Source organism: Dicentrarchus labrax, unplaced genomic scaffold (assembly GCF_905237075.1).
Source record: "Dicentrarchus labrax unplaced genomic scaffold, dlabrax2021, whole genome shotgun sequence".
NCBI lineage: Eukaryota > Metazoa > Chordata > Actinopteri > Moronidae > Dicentrarchus > Dicentrarchus labrax.
The window spans coordinates 20,493,863-20,517,805 of record NW_026136705.1 but is presented as its reverse complement, the minus strand read 5'-3'; the positions used below and the strand labels follow the sequence as shown (position 1 = coordinate 20,517,805).

The following is a 23,943-nucleotide window of genomic DNA, read 5'->3' as shown; positions in this document are numbered from 1 at the left end:
ACTGTCTTTCCCGCTCTGTGTTGATGTCTATCACAGATTTCTCAAAGATGCGTTTCATCTCTTTGACCTTTTGCACCTGTTGTTCTGTCAGTTTTCTCTCTATCTCCTCAAAGTGGTCTTTGGCATTGGCTCTTTCAGACTCTACAGTCTTCACCAGGCTATCCAGGTCATTTCTAGCCATAAACAGAGTTGACACTAAACTGTCCTTCTCATCCAGCAGTTTCTTTTTTTCTTGCTCCCAGCTGAGCTCCTTGCTGGCTTTTTGCTCCTTCAGAGCAGCATTTTCTGCAGCCAGCTCCCTGTTTTCTGCTTTGGGGTCCAGAAGGGCTTGTTGCAGGTCAGGCAAGGTTCCACTGGGAGTTTGCTGGGAGGGCTGACAGACACAAAAACATGCAATAGGTAAAAAATACTGTCCCATCTTTAACTGTGGATACAGTCAGATGAGGTTTTTTGGGTCGTGAGAACTTCTTGATTTTAATGGATCTAAAGAAAACTTAAAAATATGCTTCATTTCTGTGAAGAAGCCTAAATAAAATTTTTATTTTTTAAGTTTAGTTTATAATTTAAGATATAAACTTTGAAGACTTGAACACAGAATATAGTCACAGAGCCTTCACTCTCTGCTAAACAACTTCATCCTGCAGTAGAATAAATTATACCAAAGAGCTAATATAAATGTTTAGGAAAATTTATCTGATCCATATTCACAGGAAATAATTTGCTCATTTGACACAAACTTCCTGCAGTTACTGCGCTCACTGTGTGGGTTCATTATACAGTTTATCAGTTGTTCTGTACTGTTATTGTTATGCATTAAACATGATATGAAATATGTATAAAAATATGTCACTAAGTCAGGGGTTATCAGTTTACTCAATGATATAAAAGGGGCCCCTAAGAACAAAATGTTAGGAATCACTGTCCTAGATAAGTAAAAACTGCCTAAGAGTGTTCCTTGCTTAGAAAATCTTACCTTGTTCTTTGTCTTGCTGCGTTTCCCCATGTCGGCTGAACAGAGATAGTGTAGCAGTACTGGGGGTTGTAGTATTTTACTTTTGTTTGTAGCTCTAGCGTACGTTTGGTAGCTGTCGCTCTGTTTCCACTGAGAGATGCGTCTCTGTTGGAGGTCAGGTTGAAAGTGGCTGGACTTTGTCACTCTGCTGTAATCCAAACAAACATTCTGGAACTCATCATAATGGCAATAATGAGTTCTAGAATGTGTCGTCATCGCCGGGATCAGAACGCGACGATGCCACGAGACTCTAGAACCACGAGACTCTAGAACTCAGCTGTTGTTAATATTCCAAAAAACAATTTGAAGCAAAACATGCAACCGTTGTGAAAATGAAAAGGCATCCCCTTAAATGTGCGTTCTGTGTAATAAAATGATATAAATTTATGATTTAAGCAGAGGAAACTGACCCTTTGGTATCTGTATCAGTTGTATTAACTTGAATTTATTTATTATGAATCTTACATAATTTTCCTCGATGATCTTTTGACAACTTTTATTTCACGAGTATTCTGCGTTGTGGTCAGATGCTCGAAGAAGAGAATCAGAAAACCTCGAAACCCTGATTTCCAAAAGGTTACAACATGCTGAACTGCAAAACACAATGACATAATGGTATTGGATCTGGTGGGGAGATATAAAATAAACAATATACAGTATATGTAGATCATTTTTGGGTTCCAATTAAACTTTAAAACACCTTGAACAAACTCCAAGAATTAAAGAACAAATCAGAGCGAATTGCTGGCATTTAATATAAAGTGTAACGAGTACTGAAGATGAACAATCTTATACAACTCAAACCAAACACAGTTTTAGTCTAAGTAATCTTCTGTAATTCAACATTTTAGAGTCATCAGCACAATACTGTAAACAAACTGACACACTGAAATTAAAAGAGAAGCTGTGTATAACCAGATGGTCTGATTACAATGTAAAATGATGAAAATAGGGTAGACAAAATCATATTTTTATTTTTCTACATTACAAAACAGCTCAAACTGTCCAGGTCTCCTCCTCCTCCATGCCTGCTCAACACGGAGCTTCGCCACAGTTCACTTTCAAGCAGGACTGTCCTAATTGGTTGCAACGGGGACCAAAGATGGGTGTGTAAGAGTCTACGCTTCCTCATCATCGCTTCCTGCGAGGCTACTGTCTGTAGAGTTCGCTTCCTGCTCCTGTCGCTGTGGTTCTGTTTCTGGGGGCTGTTCGGGCTCCGTGGTGCTGGACGGTTCTGTGGGTTCAGTGGTAGTGGCGGCCTCTGCTGGCTTGGCGTTGTTGTTCTGCTGTCCCGGATTGCCTCCGTCCAGGAAAGTAGACCAACCCTTAAGCCGCTCCTCCCGCTCACGTGTTGTCTCTTCCACCTGCACACACAGAAATAACATCAAGGATGCAAAGATATCCAAATAACTTAAATATCACAATATTTATTAACCACAATAATCTTACATTAACAGCAAAAGTGAATATAGTATTAGAAGTAAGCTTTAACACTTGATTTTATTATCAAAGCCCAAACACTTTTGTCCCATCTGTGTTTATGTACAGAAACAAACAAAATGTGTGGCTGAAGGGTTGCAAAGAGTATAAACCAGGAGCTACCAAGAGTCATATAGTGATCATATACAAGAAGCTTGTATAATCCTTTCATTAGCTTGGCTGTGCATCCAAAGTTCTCCATAAATATCAAAATATTTGTATTTTGCCTTTGATATACCTGATAGTCTGTCGTTCCATCCCAAAGCTGAGCAGACAGCTGCCTCCCTCCAAACCAGCGACCATTGAATGACTCAATGCATGCATCTGCTTGCTCAGGCTCCTTAAATGCGACTGACGCCACGCCGTCTGGGTGTCTCTGCAGCATAAACACAACCACACACACACCAGTTCTTTATTGATGTCACTAAAATAAAAAAATATATAACAAATCCGGCTATGCAAACAGCACTAATGACATTAAAACTCACATCAAAGAGGATGACCTTCTTGACCTCCCCAAACTTCTCACACTCTGTCCGCAGATCGTCACGATACTCATTGAGCTCCAGTGGGTCTTCCTACAGAGGCCAACACAGACACACAGAGATTAATACCCTATGTGGACAATGTGCATGTGTGAGAATGTATGTGCATGTGTGTCTCTATGCACCTCAAAGTCACTGGGATGGAACATGTTTCTAATGATGACAACTTTTTCATGCCTTTTCCTCAGTTCTCCTTTCTTCTCTGGCCTCCAATCCAACTGTCTACACAGACAAAGACAAACAGGCACAATCAGCAGGAACCCATGTAATGTGTTTAAGAAGTGAGACTTGTGGGAGGTTAAATTAAAAGAACAGGAAGTACAGTTTACTTCTGTTGCTGCTGCATCCTCTTCCTATAATCTTTGCTCTTCTTCTTCTTCTTGCTGGCGTCATACTGGCCCTTTAGCTCAAACCGTGCTGCTTCCACATGGAGTCTGTAACCTCTGACCTCCGAATCGTCAATCAGACGCAAAGCCAATGCCACCGACTCCTTCTGCAGAGAATCACATGAAACACACACACTGTCCTTCACTGGAGTGTAATGCAATACTAACTAATAGTTGTACTCTTTACAATACAATTCAAAGCCAAAATCAGAGAGACAAAGAAAAGATGCATCTCTACCCACAGAAAGTTAATAGTTAAGTTATATTTGTCAGCTGGTCAGAAAGAGGAAAGTAAATGCTAATGTAGCTCTATGACTTCCATTGCAAACATGTTAGCAATGTAATAGCTTGTTTTGGAGTTCTTCTGCCTTCTAATATGGCGTTTGTGCTGTTTTAAAGTTTACACAATTATGTTATCTGAGAGTCAGAAACTTTATTTTTGTTGCCAAACAGAGAAAAGTTTGCATCCAAAACTCAACTTAAAGGACAAAAAAAAAGGTCATATTCCAGACAAACTGATGTGCTGCAACCAGGAAACTTTAAGTTTCAGGCAAGCAGAACGACAGACTAACCTTGAGGTAGCAGCAGAGGCCGTCTCCCTTTAGATTCCCTTCTTTGTCCTTGTAGAGTTTGACCTTGTACTCTTCGCTGATGGGGTCCCGCATCACAATGCCGCACTTAGACATCAACTCAACAAACTCCTCAGTGCTGATGTCAGGAGGAAGACCTGAGGGAAAGAGACCAGGAGAGAAAAAGGAAGAGTGAGAAAGAATAAAACAGAGGCAGCTGTTGGGTATCTGCTTGGTCTCCCTTGATTTGTATGAACTTTGAGCTGGTTCATGACACTTGACAATGAGAAAAGAAATGCTGGCAATACCAACCTGACACATAGACGTTCGTGTTTTTATTGTCATCAATGTCGAACCATCCTACAGGCACAAAAAAGGGGGGGAAATGATCAAAACATGCGTTTGCACAAACTTAAACTTAAGACTTAATTGTACATGTTGTAAACAAATTAATTACTATTGTAAAAAGGGAGAAAGGTGGAAACATACACCAATAACTGCAGGTGTTTAAAACAAAACAAAAATCCGATACCAACCATTTGTTGATTCCTATTTGTGTGTTGGTTACTGCACTGGTTTTCATTTTACCTGCCTCTGCTTTCCTCTTCTCTCCTTTCTGCTTTGCTTCTTTATCTGGGGTCTCAGGCTGGTCTGCCTGTGGGGCCTGGGGGGCATCGCCGGCTTTCTCCTTTTCTGAAGACTTGCTGTCTGGTTCTGGAGCTGCTGGGTCGGTGCCACTCACTGTAGCACTGTTGGCATCTGGATCTCCTTCCTTAGTGAAACCATAGTTGGCCTGGTAGGCTGCAATGAAGTCCTCTGTTATCTAAAAAAAATAAAGCAAACCTACTTAACATTAACACAGAAAGTGGCTGTGACTAATTATGCCACAGCTCATAGAGGTTGTAACTGTTAAAAGTTAATGCCCTACAGTTAACAAAAAGTAGTATTATATGAACATAAAACTGCTCTATGCGTAAAATCAGGCATGGTACCTGAGAACTTTATGTCCTGAATTAAGATCTGCTCCCTCAAGCACAGAGGAAGAAGGGCTACCTGTGTCAATGTAATGCTACTGTATATCTATCTATCTATCTATCTATCTATCACTAAATGGGAACATAAATGCATTCTGACCCTATAAACTGGCATAGATACTGAATTCCCTCAGGTGAGAAAGGATGTCTTTCATAGAGAACATCATTGGGGTAAACTAAAGGATTCTGACTGTCTCTTAAAACCCTCGCCCTCAGCAATAAGTCTCACAATTCATGCGCCAATGTCGACTACGACTTCCATATATGTCAGCATTTTTTTCCACAAGATTGTGGGTGGAGGGGAGGTGGTTTATAGAGTAACATCGAGTTAACTGTGAAGCGTTACCATTAAATTACCATGACAACCTATACTGGGTAGAACTTATCCACCTTTTGTATTTCAAGTTAACCTGCAAGTTACAGCCAGCAGAGTCACAGAGTTACTCCTGAAGTCACATGGATAAGCCAGTACCTTGTACCGTAGTACCCATGATGCATTTATTGTCAGGTGTGGCCAGTGATAGTATACAAGCTGATATGATACTAACATACCTTGAATTGAACGACACATCTTAAAGTTAATGCTATTGTTGTCATGTCACAGCTTCTCCAGTCAGAGTAACATAATATACTGAACATCGCAAAGTCAACCAATCTGGCAAAAAGCAAGGCCTTACATCAGAATAATAAGCACAACCCACAATCAGTGTTGAAAAAATAAGACCACACGCATTTAAGTGCAGAATCATATCAGCAACAGAAATAATAGCAACAAAGATCTGATGCTAAGGGACTGATCAACTTTAAAGAACAAATATGATGTAGAAAAACAAAAGCTGGGAGGTGAAGAAAAGTTCATACTTTAGGGAACCAGGCCTTCTTTTCATGGTCCCAGTCATACACAGTCCCATCTTGGGGGTCAGTGTAGGTGTACGGGTCAGAGCCATCCTCATTTCTCTGGCCGTAGAGTTCCTGCATCCGCAGCTGCTCCATAAACTCCTTGTTGGCCTCTGGTCCACCACTCATCTGCCACCACAACATGAAATGTAATGTTACACAGATCAACAAGCCATTATTTTTCACCGGTATAAAGCAGCTGTATTAAGCCCCAATGTAGCAAGTATTTCACACTGAAGCAGTAATAACAGTAGTAATAATAGTCGTAATACCCTGCTTTGCCATCTTCTATTACATATTTCAGAAGTTGTTACAACATAAAGCAGTCACAGTCTGGCAAAGATTAAGGATGATTTGGTTTCTATCCATCAGAAGACAGCAAAGAAGTATTTTCTCTGTACGCACAGATTAAGTAGAAATATATACAAAATGTGTGTGTGGTTCATCAACAACTGTTACAGTAAATAGTAGTAAAATATATAACTGTAAACGTATACATTGTTTGTTTATACACCGGGCCAATGGTGTATAAACAAACAATCAGCCAGTTGCTTTAACTCATCACATTAATGTGATTGTTGAGAAATGTCAGATTGAAACAATGTCAGCAAGCCACCCGTTCACACATCTGTTGTGTTTTATTTCACATCAGGATAAATGACTGATACCCTCCTCTAACACCTGAAGGTCTGTGGCGGACAGCATGAGTCCTACTGGTAATCAATTACTTCATGTTAGCCAGTACAGCTAACAGCTAGCGTTACCTTTTACAATAGTCCAGGCAAACTCAGATCTGGAAGCTCGGTACGAAGGTTAATGAAAACAGGCTCCACACCCACAGAAGAGAGGCTGTCTCTGTGCTTTAATAATGCAGTTGTTGGTGGTTTAAATTATTTCTGAATTGAAACCATCGTTAATCGCCGCCTGCTAACGTTTTCAGAGTCCGCCGACGACGAAGTACATCCGGTGTCAGGTTCCGAATGCGCATGCGTGGTAGCTGAAGATCTGAAGCGCTTGATTTGTAATACGGCGTCTCCCTTTTCACTCTAGCGATTTGCGCACACGGCGATTGAATTTATATTTTTTAACGACAAGTCTAATTATTTTTTTCTATTTTATTTTAAGTCTGTGTAATGCATTTATTTTACACGTGCTTTGGCAACGTAAACGGCTGTTTCCAATGCCAGTAAAGCCTCTTTGAATGTGAAAATTGAACCGATTGATCACTCCGCCGGCGGTGTAAACACAGAACGAGTCGACCTCATGTCCTGTAGCAAAACGAGCACCGACAGCGTCGCTAGCCAGCTAGCTTTCATTTAGCAAATCTTTGCTAAAAGGCGTGTTGGCATGGCGGAAGGTAGCGGTAACGTTAACGCCGGTGCGGCAAACCTTCCTGCGGGAGACCCGCAACTTATCGGCATGATTGTGGAGCATCTGAAGAACCGGGGGCTTTTTGACGAGTTCCGTCGGGACTGTCTTGCCGACGTCGATACGAAGGTAACGTAATCAGCTAACGCTACACTGGCTTCCTCTGTGCTAGTACTCATGGACTTTATTATATCGCATTTATCTTTTAACCCGTTGCTGATTTACTTGGGATGAAGTTAACAAGGTGTTGTTTTCGTTGTTGCTACAATATACCCGCCCCTCCCCTCGTTCACAGAGTACTACGCTTTGTTTGTGTGCTACGAGTTGACTTCTGATCGCTGTCACTGTCATTGCTCCCAGCCTGCCTATCAGAACCTGCGACAGAAAGTTGACAACTTTGTCACGTCTCAGCTGAGCACACAGGACTGGAACCCGTCCATCAACAAGAACCAGATGAGGAACGGACTGAGGCAGAGTGTCGTTCAGTGAGTGGTCGCTATTACACTGTGCACACACACTGTTAAAGCAATAACAAACAATGTCACATGTACAGATTATTTATGAATTCAGGATTTATTTGTTTGTTTGTTTTTTTATTTTTTTGGTGAATAATTGGAAAAGGCAGTCCACAGTCTAAAGTTAATGATTGCATAGCTGTCATTTGCTGTGACATATAAAAGTGAAGTCCAGTCATTGTGCCACATTGTTCCAATAAAGGGGTTCTCCAGATATCTAAATATAATTGAAGGACTCCCAAGAGACAGTCAGAATTAGAGCTACAACTAATTATTGTTTTCATTCTCAATTAATCAGCCAATTATTTTTGTTTTATCTATGAAACAATTCAGACTTTCCCTTATATCTTCCTCGAGCCTAGTGTCATGTCTTCAGATTGTCTGACCAAACCCATAAAATGTTCAATTTACAGTCATATAAGACACATTGGAGGTCCCCTTTAGTGGTGATCACACTGAAAGGAGTTTCATTATAGTTTCCATTCAAGTAAAAAGGTAATTCTATGGTAAAAATAACAGCGTCTCTTCTTGGGTCAAACCCCCTTAGGCCTTCTTCCACTCCTGTTTCTTCAGCTCTCCTTCATTAACTTCTGTTTGTGTTGTGTTTGTTAGATCGGGTATGCTGGAGTCCGGTGTGGACAGGATCATCACTCAGGTCGTGGACCCCAAGATGAACCACACTTTCCGGCCGCACATAGAAACTGCCATCCATGACTTCCTGTCGGGGGACAGGAGGGAGGAGAACACCCAGAGTTGTAACTCTGCACCATGTGAACAAACAGAACCACAAGAGGCCCCGGCGTCTGCCTCTGGCCCCAAAACCCCCTGAGGTCCATTTTAAAAACTGAAGAACAGTCTAAAGTCAAGAACGATTCAGCTACATAGTTAAGAAATCCGTATTTTCTCTCTTGCTGCAGGTACACATGCTGGTCTTTAGTGGTCTACACATAATGTTGTGTGGCTGTGTTGGCCCTTTGAGAAGATGCAGCATCAGACAAGAGGAGGATGTTTCCTGATGCCTCTGTTTAACAGACTGTAGTCAGGAGTCCGGAGTGTTTCCGCATTCAAAATGTTCAGCATGAGATGTTGTTTCATTGCCCGTCTGTGCTGCACGAGGCCACTCCTGGAGAAGTTGGACAATGCCGAGTGGTGCCCAGACACTGCACTGCACGGCTCTGCCTTTTGGAAAAACATGGCACAAAACCTGGATTATTATTTTTGAGTTTTTGTTTTGGGCCTTTTTTTTTTATGTGCGATATTGGACATATTTTTATTTTTGGACAATTGTATATTTTGTGATGCAGATTTCTCACTTTGTATAGACATTTCCCATTAATGTTGACTCACAATATGTTAAACTGATGATGAATGAAGGCGATGAGCTGATTGGTTTCCAGTTAGGAGGATTAGAGGAAGAACATCCTGCAGTTTCTTTCTAAATACATTTGTTCAGTATCTCAAGGTCTTAATTTTTCATCACATCATGTAGGGTTTTCTTTTGGTGCATGTATTTAGTTGGTATGTAGTATTGACTGTGAATCCTATGTGCTTTAGTAAACACAGTTGAGATCATGTTCCTCTCTGTCTTCTTCTTTTCACTTTGTACCCATTTGTAGTTTTCTACATGCAGTAACGTTCTCTGCTCCCTATGTGGAAAACAGAGCAGATCATGTAATCATAAAACCACCAGGTGGGGTAGTTGTTCTCAGTTGGGTATTTTGTCAGGAGTTGCATTGAGTGATGACTTACTTGAACCTTTTGCAAGAGCCACAGAGACAGAGACATTTAAGGAGGAAGTACACTCCAAATACTTGTGTTCATCCTGTATTGTAAAATATACCATTAACGCTACAGATTCATGTTTATTTATTATATAATTTTTTCAGTTTCCTTTTCAAAGACAAAACTCAAGTCCTTTCACTCTCAAAGTCTCGACAAGTCCTGGCTTAAACGTCAGTCCATCAGTTTTGTGTGTGTGTGTGTGTGTGTGTGTGTGTGTGTGTGTGTGTGTGTGTGTGTGTGTTATCAGAGTTTGCGTAACTTTATTGATTTAGCTACTTGTTTTTGGCAGGAGACTGATCCACACTTTAACACAAATGTGTGTGTCAGAGTGAAGTCAGAGGCACTTAAGGCATTGCAATAGTTTAATCTATTTTTTTTGTTGCAGGAACTGTTTCAAGTAAATAAATTTTTTCAGTTATTAATTTATTTATTTATTAATTTCCAAAAACGAATTTCTGTTTTTTAACCATTCAACGAGCTATTGAATATAATACAATGCTTTATATACTTTCAAATGATGCCTGTGATCCTCCATATGAGTTACGCTAAATCACAAAATAATCATATTTTCTTAGTTGTCCCCAGTGGTGCTAAAAGCATAAAAAATGCAATCAAATTGTATTTGAAAAACTCAACAGCAGCGTGTCTTTACAAAAATAAAGTCCTGGTAAGTCAAAGCCTCAGCACATCAAACCTGAACTATGTGTGTGGTTTGTGTGAACTGACGCAAAAACAGCAGTGTGGCCCTTTGAAGTGGATTAAGTTCTGCATCCTGTAGTGAACTAAACACATGAGGGCAACTGATCAGTGATATGATCAATGATATAAACCCAAAGGTAACTGTAATGCTCCCTCAGATCAATTATCACAAAGCCGATACTTCTGAATTTGATCTATATGCAGACAAACACACATAGACATGTTGTTTACAACATGACCATGTGAGAGACAGAGTACAAGAGTGTCCTACATGTGTACTGTTTGCTCAGTGGTGTCTGTGTACGTTTTTTGTGCCATTTTGGGCATGTGAGCGTGTGTGTTCGGTGTCGGGGTGAAGGGTCATTGTGTAGGTGGTCATCAGGGGTTGTGTCAGGGAAGCTGAGGGATGTTGTTTTGAAGCAGGATGAGACAGAGAACAAGCGGGAAAGGTCAGGAAAAAGTCCAAACATTAGTCCCTGTAAGAGAATGTCTTACCTAACTGGGCCCCTGCACACACACACACACACACACACACACACACACACACACACACACACACACACACACACACACACTAAACACACCCCGTCTTTCTACCTTGACCTCACTCTATAGCACAAAACACTTGTCTCAGCCACGTATAGTGACGGCTCTCTTAGACGTAGGGTAGATAAACCCGAGGAGGCAGGAGAGCAAGGAGCGAGGGGTATTTGTTTGCCTCCTGTGGAGCTGCTGATGTCATGTGACTGTGGCCTGTACCTTTTGTGGATGTCAAGGGTCAGAGGTCATGGCTGTTGTGAGACAAAACATTCAACCACAACAACCAGGCTGCAAGATTTGATAACAAAAAAAATAACTTGGTGACCTCAGCTTGCACTACAAAGTTTTTTCTATCCCCTGCAATTTTGAGTTGGTACAAACAAACCTAACAAAAAAACATATAGTGTGATCTACTGATCGACTGTAGCCCTATCTGCTGAGGTTTGAGATATCTGTTGCTGAGATTTCTGCTTCCTTCCCAATACAATGGGGGTGAATTTGTGTGAACAAACACTTTAAATTCACAGCTTACACATCAAAGATTAGTAGCTGTTAATGGCAGTAACAGCAAATCTGGTCAATATACCACTACAATGATTTTATTTTATCACAGATATTTTCACCAGATTTGGTGTTTTTCAAGACAAGTTTAAGCAAAATATCATTTAATATATACACTGCCTGGTGGCAACGTTAAAGTTCAACCTAATTATTCAGCATTTAAAAAGAAAAAGCTGAAAAATGCTAGATTATTGTTCAGATATCCGTGGTGCAGAGAGGATGAATTGGGACTTTTCACATGGCGGCACCCTGAGGTCAAAGTTACAGACAGAACTAATGACCTCAGCCTCAGCTATGGGCTACTTTGTATTTAGTAAACTCACTAAACTCCTCCTGAACATCAGCATTTTAGCATTGTCATTTTGAGTATGTTGATCTTAGCAACCAGCTCCAAGCACTGCTGTAGCATAAGTCTCGCAGTTAACATAGCATAAGAAATAATCGGTCAACGAGATTTTTCACTAGAGCCCGACCCGGTGAGAGTTTTTTGAGACAGATACCCCTTTTAGAGTGGAAATTACCCATATGGTGGTCCTCAGAGGGCTGGTGTCTTAAACAAACTTTTATTAAAGACTAAACAAAAATAAATTAATAGCTAGAGATCAGCCTTTTTACATTTATTTATATTATATATTATATTAGCACTTCGAATGACATATACGCCGATACCTGTACGATAGTTGTGTGTGTGATAGGCCAATATTGACCAACCAATATATCGGTTGAGCTCTATTTTTCCCAACCTGGAAACCCAACATTTATACTTAGTAAAGGCTTTTAACTGATCTGGATCCACAAAGCATTACTAACTTATTAATTAACCATTGTAAAAGCCGTTTGTTACAACTTATAAACCCTTTATAAACCGAGTGTTATTGCAAACTGGTGCCAGACGTTTTGTATAAGAATACTACAGGATTTATTTATATAAGCATGTCAGACAGACATGATGTGAAAAATGTGAGTTTACAGGAATGTAGCACTGTAACAATTTGTAAAAAAAAAAAAAAAAACCTGACCCTCTTCACATAGACTCTCTCTCTCTTTCAGTCTGCGTGCTTCAGATACGTTCCTCACTGCACGTCTCCCTGCCAAGAAAGCAGCTGCTAACACTCAAACACACACACACACACACACACACACACACACACACACACACACAGGGCTGGCTGGTGGGTTAATTGAGTGTGGATGTCTTGAGTGGTTGACCTTCACGTGCCCCCGCAGACTCCAGGGGAACAGGAAGACCTTATAAGAGCATCTTTACTTTATGAAATTAGGATTTACTTCCTCGGCTGATTCTCTCTCATTCAGTATGTTCCTATTCGGACTCAATAAATACACACACTCCGCTACTGTTAGTGCCATTTTTTAAATTATTTTTTAATCTCATCAATGATAAACTTTTGGCTCCAGTGCGGTGCGCGTTCACACGGGGCTGCGCTGTGATTGGTGGAGACGCAAACTCAAGGGCCGTCGTGAACGCGCAGATCACATGCGGCTTTATATATTTCAGCCTTCATGTCGCGGCCGTACTGTATAGTGGAAAGTCCTCTGCTGGGCTCCTGCTGCTCTGACCTTGTTAAACAAATTAGACACACATAAAAAAAAAAAAAGAAACAGCTAAATACGAGATTTGATTGGTCTAAAGCATGCCGGCGAACTTGTCCGCTGTGTTTTGTGTGTTTTTTGTGCTCCTGGCCCAGGTGCTGACCGTGGATCCGCATGATGTCCAGGAGAAACAAGTGAGCCAGGCCAAAAGACGCCTCTCTTTGCAGAGCACAGGTGAGCTCTTAACAGCATGTACTGCTACGCTTTGTCGGTCCTGCACTGCACATTGCATCCAGATTGTTTTAATGTGCCCAAAAGTGCTAAAATACACTGAAATATTAAGGAAGCTTTTCTTTTTGTGGGTTTAAAATGCCCTTTTTGCGCATTGTTTGTGTGCAGTCGCTGGATTCAGCAGACCTGTGTGATTCCTTTCTGTCCAGCTTTAACACTGATAGGACGGATCGTATATGTGATCTGTATTGTGATGCTCCCCCTGGATCCCACCGGGGAACACCTGAATTATAAGGCTATAACTGCCCAGTACTGCACATGTGTTATATTTAATATTATATCATCATTTAATATATGACAGTTTTGTTGTAAATAGTAGTAGCAGCTCATTTTGTGTATCTTCTGCATGGCATTATGTCTGTTTTCTATATGTTGCCCTTTTATTGCATTGGTAAAATAGGTCTAGTTTAGTTTATATTGTTTTAATAAGCTATATCATAGGCCGACCGGTCTGTCCCTCACCGGGCCGGGCAGTACAGTGCGCCTCTCTCCTCTGGCTCTCCTGCTCTGTTGGTGGCTGTAATTCAATGCGCAGCTCCGGAGGCTCGATCCCGTCCAAGCACATTCCCTCCGTACCAGCAGGGCGGTGCATTACGGCACCTCCGAGCCGGAGCTGACCTGCAGGCTGCACAACATCAACAACAGCAATAACAGATAGTAGAGGCCGATGTCAGCAAGAAGAACATAATTGCAATAACATATAGCACGTTTGAACAACGGGGGATGCGTTCCTTGCTTCCTTACATTCATCATTATGTAGATTTCAAAGTGAAAAGAATTGTTGTCCATCTCTGATGTTGGTCAGTTTCAGTTTTCTGTTTCCTCTGCAGTGGCGGACCCAGGCTGTCAGGGGGCATGTTGTGGGGCACCAGTGCACAGAAAGTCCTGATGCATTTATGGTTAAACACTTCCAAACCTTCTAGGGAAGCACATATATGGCACTGCATCAAGTTCTCGCCGCTGGAAGAGCACTGCAGAGGGCACTTTATCACTTTTGTCTGAACATGGGTGCACCAGGAGGGGTCACAATTAACTTTTCCTGTCTGTAAAACTGATGCAGTGTAATGTGAGGACATGACACAACAGGAAGCTCCCGAGGTCATCCTGACCATGTGATGTCATTGTAATTTGGGAGACATTGTGGTATCACTTTGGTGGAATTTATTATCTCTGCTTCTGTCTCTTTCAGCGGAGATTCAGAGTTGCCTGGTGAGCTCAGGGGATGTCGGCTGTGGGACGTTTCAGTGTTTCAACAACAACTCCTGTGAAATCCAAGGCCTGCACGACATCTGTCTCACTCTGCTTCACAACGCCGGGCGCTACGACTCTCAGGTGGGGAGCAGCATGAGAGTCTGACCCAATTTCAAACACTCAGACACTCAAAAAAGCAGATTTTGAAAGTCGCCCCTTTTTGCCATTAGGCCCCTTTTACACTAACTGACACTGTGAAACCGTGTCCAACAGCAACTACGGGGCAGGCTTAGATAAGATACATGTTTTTACTTCATTTAATCCCTTCAATCATTACAGTCATTTGTGAGGAATGCTCGTTGTATAAGGAGCAGTGTATAGTTATGCATGGTAGCATGGGTTACAGAACAAACTGAGAAGGGAACTGAAATGAGAGAGGGAACAGCTTGTCTACTTTACTAGAATAGAAGTGCATGAGAGAGTGATGCAAGTCTAATGTGTCTCCAGCAGGATCAGGCACAGTGGATGATGTTCAGTAAAGACCTGTGAGTGACCGTTTACTGGAGATATAGCACAGTATCAGCCAGTAACAAACAATATAATAAGATATTGAAAGGCAAATGTCCTGGCCATGAGTTTGTTGGGAGGTGTCTTTTAAATTTGTATTCTACGAGTCACCGTGGCAACATTACTGATGCTTTAAGTAAGCATTTAACCAACCCACCGCTGAAATTAACCTCCATGTTGTCTATTAATTCCTGATAATGGACCCCTCAAAGGGCATTATCCCACTTATACCATGGTCCCTTTGCAAAAAACCCTGCTTTATGCTACCTGCTCAGCACCAAACAGCAGGTAGACACACTCAGAGACGAGCTGGTGAACATAGTGGAGCGTTCAGCGGCTAAAAAGAGAAAGAAACCCAAAATCAGAACTACAAGAGAGTGAATACTGTTCGTCAGGTGGCACGGTCCTTGGTGTTAGAGGTAGTCAAAGGCAGGCTTCTCATCCTTGTTTTGCAGCCACTGTAGTTCTTCCTACACACTTCACAGCCTGTTCTCATTCTCAGGCTGTTAAATACTGTTCAGTTAGTTGCAATCTGCAACTTCACCTCTAGATGCCACTAAACCCTCCACACTGGTCCTTTAAATCAGTCCTTAATGCATATTTAATAAATATGCATTTGATGGTTATGTGATATTGTGCCAGACAATTGAGGCTAAAGGTAAACTCCATGTCCCAATGAAACAGTCAGCCCTCAGTCACCAGTTGATGATCTATGCAGAAGACATGTAAATAAAGAAACAGTACTGTTCTTGGACTGTAGAGATGGAAACATTTAAATAAGACTGCAATCTTAACATAAGCACACTTAGTATTTTCAAACTGTTTGTCTTTACTTTTAACATCACAAGAAGAAAGCACTATGTCAGGTAGCGCAGGTCGAATTGCAGCACAGTATGGAAATATTTCACAGTGGATATTCTAGTGTTGTAAAGGGATTTATTTACAGTTACTTCATGATTTACTTCTAGGCCTTGGAATTAACGTTAGATTACAGCAGTATGTTGTAAGCAGACAGAATTTCACCTGTGTTTTGGGGTTTTGAAAAGGTTTTGCTCTCACTCTCTGAATAGGTAACTGATTGCTAACACATTGGAGTGTTAAACAGTAATGTTAGAGGTATGTGAAATAAGATTCGTGTTGGAATTTTACATAGGAAGTGAGCAGAAACAAGGGAATTGACACACATCCCAGGCCAAATCAGTGCAAGCTATAAGACATGTCCCACTGATTCCTTCTGTTGCTCTCCTCCTCCCCCTCCTCCCCCCAGGGCAAGTCATTTGTGAAGGATGCTTTGCGGTGCATGGCGCTGGGACTGCGGCAGCGCTTCAGCTGTGTGAGCCGCCGGTGCTCAGCGGTAAAAGAGATGGTGTTCTCGCTGCAGAGAGAGTGCTACTCCAGACACCAGCTCTGCCTGGCTGTACGGGACCACATGGACACCATGGGTAACCTGGTCCAGTTCCACCTGATGTTTCCGCCGGGGTGAGAGAGAAACACATTAATAAAGAATCAGCAAGTTTTTGTATTTAAACCCTAAGAAAAATCTAAATAAAAACATGAAACGTGAACCTGAATGAGGGCTGAATTCCATTTAGCTGCTTCAGTTTCAGGGTCCAGGTGTTGTTCTTGCTGGCTCACTGTCACAATGTCATGACTTACTGGACCATTTGAGTAGAACAGAGCCATTGTTCATTACTATCATTACTAGCACCTGTGCTATTCCTACTATAATGAGTCAACATATCTGCTGGAAAAAGGCTATTTCACTTGCTCTAATGAACACAACAGCTGGTCAATTTACTCATGTGTGCATGTCCCACCAGACCGTACGTGGAGCTGATGAACTTCCTGTTGAAGTGTGGAGACGAGGTCAGGTTGTGGGTCGGCCGGCGACTGCGCGGGCAGTGCGAGCAACAATGGGGTGCGTTGTGCGGTAGTTTTAGCAACACCTGCTCCCTCAGCCAATTGGATGCTCCGCAGCACACCACCGCCCCTCCACCCACCGCACCCTGGCCCATCCCTGTTCAAGGACCCTCGCAGCAGCCAACCAGAGCGGCAGAACTAGAGAACACGAGCGCGCTCAGTAAGATCAACACCACCGAATCTGGTCTGCCCGTGTCTGAGAAATCCAATGTTACTGCGTCATAAAAAGACAGGCAGGTCACGCAGAGGTGCAGACAGGGTACACAAAGATACAAAGATCATGCACTTATTACTATTATATTAGTAGTACAATGAGTAGTGGTAGTGTTAGTTTTATCAGAGTATTAAGTGTAGTATGGTGAAAGCGATGCAACATAACTTATTTAATCTGTTGGGTTTTTGTGCTATATTAATATTTTTCTTTGTACAAGGATGAAAAAACAATTATCTACCTCACTGCAACATCACAGTAAACCACAGTGACTGTATCGTTCAGCAAAAGGCATGGACACACACGACAACACTACAGGGAAGTTGTCTCTAGCTCAAGTGCAGCTGATGGCTCCAAGTCAATATTCTACCTATTTAAGTCTGTTTTTGTATTTATGAGGATTGTTATATTATGCACCGTATAGCTGACACACTATCAAACGTTATCTTGTAGACAGTCGGACTGCAGGAAGGGAAGCACTCTTTGGTTATGACGTGTTATAAATATGTATTTTTTGATGTTCTACTTGAACGATCACATTTCATACAAACCCCAGGTTTCAAGCTATGTTTTGTACGTTTTTATTTAAATGAATCGAAAAATACATTTGTAAACATTTTAATTGAAAGTCAATAAACTACAATGATGTTACTGAACAGAGAGAAGTGTGTTAAGTTCTGTAAGATAGTTCTTCACACAAATTCACAGTGTAGCATCTCTGATGGTGATAAACGTTGGGTATCCTGCCATCTACTGGCACATCTGTGGCAATGCTGCCACAAACAATGTGTCCCTCAATATTTTGCAACTTTATTCAAACAAACAAACCTTGTGCATTCACACAGTCTCTGACTCAACATGGTACATAATGAGATTTCTGACTCAGTAGTCTGGATGTTGAAATGGAAGGAAGGAAGGCACAAGGTATACTTGTCAATAATTGTAGCAAAAGCATCTTTGGAAGTCATCAAGAGCAGACCGACATACACTTTCCATATTGAACACACACTGATTGTTATTTGACAAAATGTAAACAAAAGCAGGGTTATTACATACTACGGCCTTGACCTTGGTAAGTTCCAAATGTCAGATGAGGTAAGACCTCAATACGCTTCAAAGTGCTTTTTTAAAATAGTCACACTCACGTTATGCAGCATCTGCTCAGGGGTGCAGACGTGTGAAAGTAGGCAGAATTTAAACATCTACTGCTGTCACTGCTGCACATGCAGCGCCATAAAGACCTTCAAGGAGAGACTGTCTGAAAGTGTGCATCCTTATCCTAATTTATATGAACTGTTGCATCGAGATACAGTCAATTCTTAGAGGCTGAACATCGGCAAATGAGACGGTATTCACCGATGTCAGTGGCCGATGTTTATCTGTTGTGTCGTAATCAGTTTTGCGCTGGCGACCAGGTTTGTGTGAAGCATGCTATGGCTTTAAACCTATCAGTACTGTTGCATGAAACCCCATAATGCCAGTTTAAATCCATAAGTTGATCTTACAAAAACTTTCATACCCATTTTATAGACCCACATATTGCATATTGTTCAAGCTAAAAACAAGGGTGCTAAACAAGAGGAAACAGCCTCCATGTGCGGAGGTCTGGTCTCAGTGCTACTTCTAACTGTGGTCCATGTATTCTCTCCATACCGGCTAACTGGAAAACATTCTTCCTGAAACCTGGGTACCTCTAAGGAACAGCATGAACGAGCAGCCGACCAGCTAAATGAAGGGAAAGAGACGTTTCTTCAGGATGTAGAGGACGGTGGCAAAGAAGAGGGCCAGAGCCAGGAAGATAAGCAGCTTGTCCGTCAGCTCCCGCCGGTTGTACTTGAGAATCAGTTTCCTTCCCAGGTGGATGGTTCCTGTCATGTTTCTAAACTCCTCGTTGGTTTCCTGCACCGTCCTAGAGGAGGTGGCTGTGGTGAGGAAGAGGAGAATCAAAAGAAGGGTAAGTAAATGCTGATGGGAGATGAAAACATACACAAACTGTAACACTGACAAAAGTACACATGGACAAAGTAGAGGTTTTTTTTTTACCCAGTGTGCCGATGCTGTCCTCGCTCTGCTGCACCTGTTCAGACATCATCCTGCTGATAGACATCAGACTCTCTGTGATGTTGCTGCTGGTTTCCACTAGGCTTTCTTTGGTCGCCTTCCTGAGACAAAAACACACACACAAAGCATGGGTGATGCATGGGTGCTATTTTCCAATTTAATATAGTGTGTTTTACACTCAGTTGTTTAATTTGTTGTACAAGTGGAAGATGGTGTTTCTCCTGGAATAGTTTCTGTTGAGAGCTTCCTGTTTTTACAGGCAGAGCAAAGCCTCAATTAGCAACTGTTTCAGTTTTTGGATTAAACCATCACAATGTACCAGAAACTAAAGTGTTATCTTAAAATCACTGACGAAAGCCACATTCAGTAGGATTAATATTACAGGGGGAGGTAATAACCACTGGCAAACTACTGGAGCTGGTTCTGAAACAGACAAAGATAAGATATGCTGCAGCGAAACCATCAGAGCTTCATTACTGGCGGACACTGTATTATTTTGAATGCTACAATGATTTACCATACCGTGATGATTTAGCTGTAATTAAAAGGACCAATGTGTAGGATTTAGTGGCATCTAGCCGTGAAGTTGTAGACTGCAACCAAATTAATACAGCTCGCTTTCCAAGCCTATTCAATATACAGTGCTATGAAACTCACTCCCTCGTCATTTCAGCACCACTGTAGAGCCTCAGCTGTATTATACTAACCTCTGTCTGGTACTCTGGTTATCTCCTCCACGCAGCAGCTCGTCCTTCTCCACGTTGTCTATCGCTAGTTTACAAGCCAGGTTAGATTTTCTCCACGCTGTCTGGTTACTGGAATCCACAGAAAAGATAACACACACAAACAAACATCAAGTTTTCTGGATTTAATCTGATGTGTTGTATGTGAATCTATATTTTGTACATGCTGTTTAACCCTATGAATCCCAATTTACTACTTGCATTTACCTGCCTCTCAAAGAATTAGCTAGGAAAATTAGCTCCAGATGTGGATGTACTGCACATTTTCTTTTTCCGGATAAGTTAAAACTCTGTAGGTGTCAAATATGATGCTCATCACAGAAAAGAAATCCAACAAATCTGTGTTTTTTTGGTGCAACACCAAACCGCAACTTAAGTCACATCACGTCACCTTTCTGAGGGTCAACACCTACAATGTCATAAACATAATAAATTACAGGCTTTTGCAGCCTCGAACCCACTTCAGGGTTTATAATGTGAATAAAGTCAATGATTGCTGCCATACAGGCTAGTTTTTGTCTGTGTGCATGTCGACCCACCTCATCATTTGCCTTCGCTGGCTCTCTGTCTCTGCCTGGATGGCCAGTCTGTCCGTCTCTCTGTCCTGCTCTCTGGCCATCTGTTCCAGATCCTGACAACAATAGCAATAACAACAACAACACATCAAAATAAACCGGCTTCAGATTTTAAACAAGAAATCTGTCAGATGCAACACGGTGTGCATCAAGTGTGAGGACCGACCTGTATCCTGAGTCTGAGTTTGCAGAACCTGTCTTTGACCTGAGAGTTGAGCTCCATGAGAGTTGACTGAGGTCCGGGGCAATCCCTGATGTCCTGCAGGTAACACACACACACACACACACACACACACACACACACACACACACACACAGTGTATTTATGGTTATATACGTTTGATCAAGGTCCTTTGGGGTCTGTCTGAGCAAAACACTTAAAACACAACACTGAAAATAAATACAGAATCATACTGTGGCATTATGCACTGAGCATACGCTTGTTAAATCAGTAAACAAATCAAATATTAAATAAATAAAATGCATTTTATTGTAAGTTATATGTATATAATCTGGTGGTGACCCATGTTCACATGCAGAGTAGGACTGATGATTGTTTAATTAAAAATTAAAATAAATAAAATAGAAATGGAGGAACAATAATTTTCATTTGCATGACAACTGTATGTTTTTGTACAACTACTGCTCCTCCCAGTAAAATATATATATATATATATATATATATATATATATATTTTAAAACATTGTTCTTAAATGTATTTGCGACAACTTTTGTTTATAAAACGTGAAATGAATGGATCACACGTCTTATTATATTTAAAATGTAGTTATATTTATGTATATATTATGTTTAAAACAAATTTTAAAAAATAGCCATTTACATTATCATTACATTATATTACTTTTATCTAGTAATCATCTACCCAAAGTTACTTATATAATATATGTTCTGTAAATATTTTCAAATATTTTAATGCAAAATATTCAACTAACTTATTTATGGATTCGTCTACATTGTCAATTAATCGTTAGGTCAATAAAATGTCAGACTATAGTACAAAAAAACTCTTCTAATCATAATCATGAACAGCTCTTGCTTCCTTATTTAAAGTTTTTTTCTAACCAAAATCCAAAGATAATAAGTTTATTGTAAAAGAAAACTAAGAAAACCAGCAAACATTAACAATTGAGGAGCTGGAACTAGTCATTTTTAGCTATTTTTTTATTTTTATTATTTTTTCTTATAATATTTGTGTAACTGATGATAACAGATCAGACCGTCAGCAGTAACTGGAGGAAATAAAGTTAAACAAAGTCATTATCCCCATAATGAACGTTTCCTCCTTTAAAGGTCTTTTAGAGGTTTAATTGTTCGCTGTGTCAGACCTGTGTGATGCCTTCACGGACCCCTCCAGCGCAGATCAGACACCAGCATGAGGAAGGGAAAAACTAATTAATACACAAAACATATTTTTTCTATTCTTACCTGAATGAGAGCCTTAATTTCCAGGTCATATTTTATAATTTCTTGTCCACAAATTCGGACGTGGACATCCGCAGCAGACGCCATATTTGTTTTTGTATGGCAACCCTGGAGGCCCAAAAGACAACGCGCTCTGCTAAAGGCGAGGGTTGCGACTGTCAGAATAAAAGCCTTATTATGTTAACATATGATAGACTAATTATTAATTTTAAAATAGAATTCGTTCATTTTTAAATGTATGTTTTGTTCGTTGTTGATCTTTGTTTATTATTTGTATGTATCTTTATTTTGTTACTGCTGTTTTGTTTTGCTTGTTAGACATTAATGTCAGTTTCCTGTTTTGTGCTATTGGGAACGTTTTATGACAGTGGGGTAAGGGGGTGGGCCACAATGTGTGAGAAAACTAAGAAACAAAAAAATAAATAGCATAAAATCTCTCCTCAGATCAATTTAAATACATCTTTAACACGTTTTTTTCATTAAAATATGTATGTCTATAGTTTTATAGGGGGGAAAAAACAAAATAGGTGACCTGAAATCAAACTAAATATGTTTTTATACAAAGGACCGACACCAGAATTTAAATTAAGCTCCGTGTCTCAACCTGACAACACAATGAGTTATCAGGTTAACTTGATTTAAAATGGTCAAAAAGCAGTGTTTCACAGAAAGTGCTACAAGTACTAATAAAAGAGCACCTGCTACTTACATCTACCAACTAACTTAAAAACCTGACGTTCATGCCTTTTTACTTCCCTCTCTTCACAAAGGTCAGAGGTCAGATCAGCTAGAAATTAAAGAAAGAACCACAATTTTGAAGCTAAATAGTACTATATGGTACCTCTAATTGTTCTGTATAGCACTAAAAGGGGTTCCCCTGTGATTACGAGCCAACAAACCACTTTTTGTGCTCTTTAGCACCATTTTTGTGTGTGCTTATCAATACAATACAATCATAATGCTCCTGCCAGCGCGGTCGGCTACACTGCAGCCGGAGACTCACATTGTTCCTGTGTTCAGTCACACGATCCAACACATTCCCATTCCCTTCTTTGACTTTGAACACAACTTTGGACTAATTCCTTGGACCGCTTTCTCGGAATTAAATAGTGACGTGGATGGGTGCCAAATGTTTTGTTTATCCTCAGTTGCTTTTGAGATTGTTTGTGTAAAATTGTGGTTTACTTTGGCTTAATTATTTCACTCAAATGGTTATAAGATCAAACTAATATTAATACTTAATATGTGTCCATATTTCCCTTGTGACGAATATAAAGTGCTAAAAACCCATTGAAGACTGAATTGAAACTGAAATACTGTATGGCCATGTTTTGTCATTTATAATTACTTTATTTATTTATGTTTATTATTTTCCTGGTTTTGTACTGTAGCGCTGTCATCAGTGTAATCGTACTTCTGAACCCGTTATCCAGTATGCTGATATGTCACCTTTAATTCTTGCTGCTTATTTTATATATATTATTAATATTATCATATTATTCTTTACAGTAAGTACAATAAGTCGGTGGAGCCACCCCACGTAGTGGGGCTGCTTGGGTTCAAGTCCAACCTGCGGCCCTTTGCTGCATGTCTTACCCTCTCTTTCCCCCCCATTTCTTGTCTCTTTTCAACTGTCTCTGTACATTAAGCTTGAAAAAAAATAACATTTAAACACATTAAATTTCAGGTATAATATCCCACAGACCAACAACAGTGAACTGATCCTACTAACAACTACTGTCTGTTCCTCTGTCCCATAGACCGTCACTGTTATCCAAGAAACATCACACTGGGTGAAGATGAGCACTGTAGCTTATGTTAAATCAATCCCACACAAAACATCATGGTGAAGTAAATACTTACTAAAGCACCAAATTATACTAAAGTAAATCTTATTTGCTTCTGTTTTTCCAACCATTGTTTTCCAGTAGGAACAAACTGATTTGGGGCTGCTTGTTACAGACAGTCAGACAGTATTGAGGAACAGATTAACACTTTGTTG

General features: G+C 40.6%; 3 protein-coding genes across 3 annotated transcripts; 1 reads left to right on the top strand and 2 right to left on the bottom strand.

The window, feature by feature from the left end:
- Window positions 1-1,493: 1,493 nt before the first annotated feature.
- On the bottom strand, window positions 1,494-6,904 carry htatsf1 (HIV-1 Tat specific factor 1). The gene is made up of 10 exons (XM_051400574.1): window positions 6,687-6,904; window positions 5,887-6,051; window positions 4,580-4,814; window positions 4,304-4,351; window positions 3,995-4,149; window positions 3,366-3,529; window positions 3,162-3,258; window positions 2,980-3,069; window positions 2,730-2,867; window positions 1,494-2,376 (listed from the first exon to the last, which is right to left on the bottom strand). Exons 2-10 carry the CDS (start codon window positions 6,049-6,051, stop codon window positions 2,131-2,133), a joined length of 1,338 nt encoding a protein of 445 aa, XP_051256534.1. The 5' UTR covers window positions 6,687-6,904; the 3' UTR covers window positions 1,494-2,130.
- A 78-nt stretch (window positions 6,905-6,982) lies between these two features.
- Window positions 6,983-17,774, top strand: LOC127364570 (stanniocalcin-2). Its single transcript, XM_051402202.1, has 7 exons — window positions 6,983-7,419; window positions 7,651-7,775; window positions 8,418-8,633; window positions 13,039-13,172; window positions 14,419-14,561; window positions 16,255-16,466; window positions 16,808-17,774. The coding sequence occupies exons 1-7, from the start codon at window positions 7,270-7,272 to the stop codon at window positions 17,130-17,132; spliced, it is 1,305 nt and encodes a 434-aa protein (XP_051258162.1). The 5' UTR covers window positions 6,983-7,269; the 3' UTR covers window positions 17,133-17,774.
- Window positions 17,684-22,063, bottom strand: bnip1b (BCL2 interacting protein 1b). The gene is made up of 6 exons (XM_051400586.1): window positions 21,945-22,063; window positions 20,664-20,756; window positions 20,462-20,553; window positions 19,887-19,994; window positions 19,162-19,280; window positions 17,684-19,040 (listed from the first exon to the last, which is right to left on the bottom strand). Exons 1-6 carry the CDS (start codon window positions 22,026-22,028, stop codon window positions 18,844-18,846), a joined length of 693 nt encoding a protein of 230 aa, XP_051256546.1. The 5' UTR covers window positions 22,029-22,063; the 3' UTR covers window positions 17,684-18,843.
- Window positions 22,064-23,943: the final 1,880 nt, after the last annotated feature.